This window comes from Drosophila melanogaster, chromosome 3L (assembly GCF_000001215.4).
Source record: "Drosophila melanogaster chromosome 3L".
Classification (NCBI taxonomy): Eukaryota; Metazoa; Arthropoda; class Insecta; order Diptera; family Drosophilidae; genus Drosophila; species Drosophila melanogaster.
Window position 1 is genome coordinate 19,881,811 of NT_037436.4, and position 7,145 is coordinate 19,888,955.

At 52.2% G+C, this 7,145-nt stretch overlaps 1 protein-coding gene across 4 annotated transcripts in view; it reads right to left on the bottom strand.

Annotated features, from left to right (window-relative positions):
• Positions 1-240: 240 nt before the first annotated feature.
• The window catches only part of Mi-2, a 28,165-nt gene continuing 21,260 nt past the window's right edge, over positions 241-7,145 (bottom strand). The window contains exons 2-6 of one of the 4 annotated variants that reach the window (NM_140897.4): positions 6,728-6,804; positions 6,422-6,665; positions 844-6,294; positions 555-778; positions 241-487 (exon numbers count right to left, since the gene is read on the bottom strand). In NM_140897.4, coding sequence (NP_649154.2) covers positions 639-778; positions 844-6,294; positions 6,422-6,665; positions 6,728-6,804 — 5,912 coding nt within the window. In that variant the 3' untranslated portion in view covers positions 241-487; positions 555-638. Of the gene's footprint in view, positions 779-843; positions 6,295-6,421; positions 6,669-6,727; positions 6,805-6,890; positions 7,005-7,145 lie in introns of those variants that run through there. The other 3 variants (NM_001275149.1, NM_001170005.2, NM_001014591.3) reach the window with 3 other exon arrangements.

Sequence of the window (7,145 nt, forward strand, 5' to 3'; positions counted from 1 at the left end):
CATGCGGAACTTAACTAATTTATATTAACATACATGAACATGATGATATATTCGAAACGAAAAGCTATGAATAAAACAACTTTTAACGCTTGAAATGAATTGTTTCTTTTTTTTTCTTAATGAAATTTGATTGTGGGCTGTGGGGAAGAGATCATTTAGAAACTTACGGAGTAGTAAAGCAGATCCTGCGGAACCCAATCCCATGCCAACCCACATAAATAATTCGCCCAGAACTCCTTTGCAATGGAATTAAATACATTTATATTTGTATCTAGATTATGTAATCACATAGTAGAGAAGTTAATAAGAACTATTGTACTTGTCGTATGTGAACTGACCGCGAGTCGTGCTCTGCTGAGATCCGATCCGCCCCAGGAGCAGAAACCGAAGCCTGGAAACACCGAACTCGCCATTCGCCAAGTGTCAAACGTTTTGCATTAATTATTTGTGTGAACGCGACGTGGGTCCATTTTTTGTTTCTTGATATCTGGATTTCATTGCAAATGATTATGATAAATATATGTTGTGGGTGTGTGGGTGTGCAGGTGTGTTACCGTGTAGAAATTTAAATTCTTAGCTTGAGTAAAGTATATTTGCATGGAATACGAATGCTCTTAACATAGATATTGAGGAGATGCCTAGACGCCGGAATTATTCGATAGCTGGCCGGGCACCGAGAACTGTGGCCGAAAGTTGGCAAAGTTGCCAGCCGGTCCGCTCGTGAATGCTGGCAATGTTGTGCCCTGGAATCCAGCCGGGAATTGTGCCATCAATTGAGCTGCAACAGAAATAAAATAACAATTGAATATCAAGCTATAGGACAGTTCAAGAGGCAAGACTCACCTGCATTGGAGGCATTTCCGGCGGTGGCCGCCAGTCGGGAGAGAATCGATCTCTCGGACATCTGAAGCCGTTGCGCAACAGGTGGGATGCGAGCCAGTGTAGCTGGCAGCCGGGACACATCGCTCTTCATGTCCGAGAGCAGCTCTTCGAGCTGGTTGAGCACCTTGTGCAGAACAGCGTTTGCGGGCTTGTTACCGGCCAGCGATTCCTTGCTCAGATGCTGATGGGATTCAGCCAGGCATTCGACCTCTGCGAAACGGGCGTTTAGCGACATTGCCGGGTGGCTGGGGTCCTGGGCGAGGTTAAGGTAGGCCGCTCGCCGCAGCTGCTCCTCGATGACCAGCGCCTGCTCCAGCAACTTAAAACGCCGGGCCAGGAACTTGTTTTTGATTTCCAGAAAGTTGCCCTTACCAACGTCCATCTTGAAAGGTTCGTTTATGATCGCGAAACGGATATCGTTTTGTATATCCTGCCAACGGCCATAGCCATGGGTCACAATTCCGGCCAACAGCCAGTAGTCGTGGCGACGGTGCCAGATCTCGTATTCTCGCCCAGGAACGGCAGCCTTCTCCTCGTTGAGCCACAAAGTGTGCAGTTCGGTGAACCCGCCGTCGGCGATGTTGAACATAAATTTGCGCTTTAGCACCTCCAAGCTGTCCTCCGCTCCCTTGCCAGTGGCTCCAGTTGCAGCAGACGTAGCAGCGGCGACTGCCTTTTGATCCTTGGGTGAACTGGCACTGGGCTTTTCTAGCTCACCGTCCTCCTTGACAATCATCACATCGTCATCGTCGTCGTCAATTACTGTCGTCGGTGGTATTGGTTTCTTGTCATCCACCTTTTCTTTTTCCTTCTCTTCGGTCTTGGGCTCCTCCTTTACCTCCGGGTCCTTGGTCTCTTCCTTGGGTTCTGTTTTAGCCACCTCGGTTTTGACCTCCGCGTCGCTGGGCTTTGTGTCGCCGGCAGCTTCTTCCACAGGGTTCTCCTGCTTGACATCCCCAGGCTTCTTGTCCTCTTCAGCCTCTTGTTCTTGCTTCACCTCGCTCTTCTCCGCCGAGGTCTTATCCTTCTCCTTTTCGGAGTCCTTGTCTTTGTCTTCACCTTTTTCAGAGGCTGGCGCTGGACTGGGAGCCGCACTGGTGGCTGGAGTGACGCTATTGCTAGTAGTAGCGCTCTTGTCGACATTGCCACCGGTAGGCGGAGCTTCAAGTGCCGCCACATCCTGTTTCAGGGCTGATCGTACGGGCTCGCACGGCTTGAGAATGAGCTCCGGCATGCTGTAGTATCCGTTAATATGCTCGAATTCCTGTACCTTCTTTCGAATTAGCGACATCACTCCGATCCGGGTGAGCACATGCTGGCGGGATAGTCCTTCGCGCGGCACACCATCGGCAAAGGTTTCCGCATTGTCCGCTCCCGGCTCGCAAAGATGCCGCATAAACAGAGAAACATACGCCTTAAAATTGCGCTCCGATTTACCACGCAAATCCCGGACTAGCCATTGCGAGTTGAAGGCATCTTGCGGCGGCATTCCGTACCGCATAATGGCATTGAGGAAGCTCTTGCGTTGACGGGCATTAAAACCGAGCACCTCGATGTTTCCACCCACGCGGGCCAACAGTGGAGGCAATGGACGATCGTCGCGACGCTCCAATCGCCGCTTGGCCTTTCTCTCTGCGCCATTCTGGTCATCGAAGTCATCGTCACCGCCATCCTCATCGGAGCCAGCTGAATACTCGGAGTTATACTCGCTGCCGTTGTCCTGCCAGTTGGAATCATCCCGCGTGGTATCAGCCGCCACAACGCCGCCATCCGTGTAGTTGACCTGTTTGCGGACGCGCTTGCCCTTGCCCAGGCTGCGACCCACATCTTCCTGGTGCTGTTCATAGTGATGCCGCAGCAGCTTCACCCAGTACGCCGGATCAGAGTTCTCGGCATCCTGTTTAATAATCTCCGTCTCTTCCTCCTCCTCCTCTTCTTTAGTGGCGTACGAAGCCACCTTAAACGAGGACAGATACTCGTTGGCCCAGGACTCCTTCTCCTCGATACCGCGGTTGGTTCTGTCGAGCAGCTCGGCCACCGCCTTGTCGTCATAGTGGATAGCTTCCTCCTTGTCATCCTCCTTGAACAGATCCTCGGTACCGAAACGAAGGATATCGTCCAGTTCTTGCTTTGTAAAGTTAGCGCCTTTACCGCCCATTCCCGGACGGACCACAAGATGAGTCAACATCATCTTACGCTTGGCCACCTGGGTAACGCGCTCCTCCACAGAATTTCGAGTAACAAATCGATAGATCATCACCTTGTTAGCCTGGCCAATACGATGGGCTCGGGAGAAGGCCTGAATATCGTTGTGGGGATTCCAATCGGAGTCATAAATAATGACAGTGTCGGCCGTGGCCAAATTAATACCCAATCCTCCGGCTCGAGTACTCAGCAAGAAGACAAACTGCTGCGCTCCGGGTGCATTGAACCTATCAATGGCTTCCTGACGCAATGTTCCTGTGATTCCACCGTCAATACGTTCGTACTTGTACTGCTCGCCCTCGAGGAAGTCCTCGAGAATGTCCAACATCTTGGTCATCTGGGAGAAAATCAAGACACGATGGTTTTGTGCCTTCAGCTGCTTCAGCATCTTGGATAGCAGGACCAGCTTGCCAGCAGCCTTGGTCAGCGAGTTAATCTCGTAGAGACCACCGGCAGCGGTGGTTGCCTCCTCGGCGGCCGAGGGGAAGAGATACGGATGGTTGCAGCACTTCTTTAGGTCCATCATAATGTTGATCAGTGAGCAAGAGCCACCACCGCTCTTCGAATTCAAAGCCTCGTAGTTCTTGGTCAAGATGAACTTGTAGAACTTTTTCTGCATGGCCGACAGCTCGACGCGCACGATAAACTCAGACTTGGACGGCATGTTCTTCAGCACATCCGTCTTCAAACGACGCAGCATGTGCGGTCCAAGCATCTCGTGCAGACGCTTAACCTGCTCCTCCTTCGAAACGTCAGCGAATTCGCCCTGGAAGGCCTGCAGATCATTGAACTTGTCGCGGCTCAAGAAGTTGAGCAGATGGAACAGCTCCTCGAGATTGTTCTGCAGCGGTGTGCCGGTGAGCAGAAGCTTGTAGGCAATAGTGTAGCTGTTCAGGATACGGAAGAACTTGCTCTGGTTGCTCTTCAAGCGATGGGCCTCGTCCACCACGAGCACGGCCCAGTCAATGCTGCCAAGGCAAGCAGCGTCCATGGAGATCAGCTCGTAGCTAGTCAGCAGTACGTTGAATTTATACTGGGTGGTCCGCAAACGCGAAACCTTGCTACCACGAATGGCGCCCTCCTCGAAGCTCAGCTCGTTCTCCCGTATAACCGCTCTCGAGTCCTTGTCACCGATATACGTGATGCAGTAAAAGTCCGGAGCCCACAGCTCAAACTCACGCTCCCAGTTCACTAGCGTCGAGAGTGGCACGGCCACGAGGAAGGGTCCGCGGCAATGGCCCTCCTTGTACAAAGAGTACAGGAAGGTGACCGTCTGAATGGTCTTACCCAGACCCATCTCGTCGGCCAGGATGGTGTCGATGCCCTGGCCCCAGCTGTAGCGCAACCAGTTAATGCCCTCGATCTGGTAGGGATGCAATTGCATGCCAGTGCCCTCCAAGAAAGCCGGCTGATCCTCATACTTCTTCTTCAGATCAGTAGTTGGCTTTTCCGGCGGCGGTGTGTAGTGCTTGACCGGGCGATCCTCGTCGTCCTCGACCTTGAGCTTGGACTTGCGACCCTTCTTGCTCTTTTTGCTGCGCGACTGAGTTGTCTCCGAGGTGCAAACCGCACGCAGATCCTGATAGTAATCGATGGCTTGCCGCAGGCCCTGTATGTCATCACCCTCTTCTTCCCAGGTGGACTTGTCATAGGGCAACTCGCGCCACTTCACCAGATACATGGTGCTGCCATCTCTTGCCGTACGATGGTTGATTACGCGCTGAACAATGAGCCACTCTGGCTTGACGCCATTCTTGTAGAACCGCTCCTCCAGCACTTCGGCATCATCGTTTGCCTTCATGCCAACCTTGTCCTTGTGTCGCTGAATACGCTTGTAACGAGTGTCCGCCTCATCCAGCGACTCCTCGAACTTGGGCGGTTCTTCCATGTCGTACTTGCGCTGGAACGAACGAATCATGAGCGGATGATGGACGTCCAGTTGCACTTCGGGCACCCATTCGCAATGCCAGTAGGACATGTTGTGCCACTTGATAAAGTACTCGCGCACCCGGGAGTTACTGTTCTTTGATCCCTTCGAGGTGGAGGGACCGTCGTCATTGCTACGCTGTGCCCATCGCCAGGTGATGATCTTCTCAGCCTTGCCAGTGAGCGGAGGGCAGCTGCAACGAGGACAGCGCCAATCGCCATCGGGTATAGTGTCCAGAGGCGGATTCAAGCAGAATGTGTGATAGGCGGAGGGACATGAGTCGCAGCACAGCAACTCGCCACCGTCCTTGCACACGCGGCAGAATTCCTGGTGCTCATCATCGTCCTCTTCCTCAGCAGCACCTCCGTCAGCCTCGCAGTGCGGACACGACCACTTGCCCTCTGGCGGTTCATCGAGTTCTGGCTCCAGGCACACCAAGTGATATGCCCGAGGGCAGGTGTCGCACAGGATGATCTCACCTCCTTGCTGGCACACCTCGCAGTAGTCCTGGTGCTCATGCTCGCCATCTTCGCCCTCCGGGAAGTTCTTCGTTTTCTTGAGTTTATTCTTCTTCTTGAACTTGTTGCCGATCTTGGTCTTGGCCTTCTTGCGCACCACTGGAGCTCCTGATCCATCGTCCTGGGCAGCGGGTGCTGAGTTGTCCGCCTTAGAGGAGACAGGAGCCTCCTTTTCATCGGCACTGTCATCCGATTTCTGAAGCATCCGTTCAAACTCAAGATCCGAATCGCGTTCCGATGCACCGCTAGCATCTTGCTCCTCATCCGAACTATCGCGTTTGCGCTTGCCGAGCAGCTTAATCTTAAGAGTGGGCACCTTGCCGGAGGGACGACGCCCCTTCTTGCCACGTCCACTGCGCTTACGACGAGGTTTCTTCTCCTCCTCCTCCTCTTCTTCCTCCTCCTCGACGGCCTCCTCGTAAATGTCATCCGGTTTCTCGTTGCGCGAGGAACGCGATGATCGAGGTTCCTCCGGCTCATCGCCTGTCACACTGCGTGCCTGTCCGGCGGATCCACCGGAGCCGGCGGCACCACCCTCCTGCTGGATGTGCGGATTGCTCTCGCAGAACTCACGCCACTTGGCTGCCACCAGCATCACTAGCTTTGGTGCCGCAATCTTGGGGTTTTCCTTCTGCAGAATCGGACGAACATGATGCATGAAAGCCTTGTAGGTCGTTAGGCTCTGCAGCTCCTCCTCACTGTACTCGATCTCCACATTGCAGACGCTAAAGGCTGAGCACACGTCTTCCACAGATGGCATTCCTGGCAGTGGGTGAAAAAATCAGCATAAGTGAACCGTGAAGTTAATCCCTCTTCTAAAGCCAAGACTACTTAGCTCAACTCTCATAAAACTCGTGGTAACTACACTATTTAGAATCCTAGCTCTTACCGGATGATGCCGACTCCTTCTCCTTGGCGGCCTGTTTCTCCTCCTTGCGCTTGCGACCGCGCTTGGAGGTGCTGGGGTACTCCACCTCCTCATCGTGCTGGACAAAGTCGCTGTCCTCTTCGCTCTCGTTCTTCTTGCGCTTCTTCTTCTTGCGACCCTTCTCTTCGCCCTTCCTGGTCTTGCGCTTCTTGCCCTTCTTCTTCCTGCGACTGTCCTCCGGATCGTAGTCGTCGTCTTCGTCGTTCTGCTGGGAATTTAAGAGGATTACATCCATATACCATATGTATGACTTATAAAACCACTCACATTCGGCTTCAGAGGGGCGTCGGAATCGTTGGACAGCTCCGCCGCAGGTGCGTTGTCCTCCTGGGCCTCTTCTTCTTCTAAAGGAGCCAGAGAGGAATAAGGAAGAGTTGCAATTAGTTATACCCCAATATATTGATCGCTTTGGAAGGCGACCTGGATTTACCGTGAGCCATGTTCAAGGAGCTTCAATCGATGATCGGGTTGGTGGTCAATAGATGGAGGAAACACAATAATTAAAATAACGTACTTTCTTCGATTCAATATTTTATTTGATTCTATTTTTTTGCTTTTTTTGTCAATTTTTTTTTTCATCTTTCTTCTTTTGTTGTTTGTGGTCTTAATAATTACTAGTATATAACAATATCTCTTTTTTTGTAAGATTTTTCATTCTGCTGGTCTTGTCAGCGGTTTTGCTCTT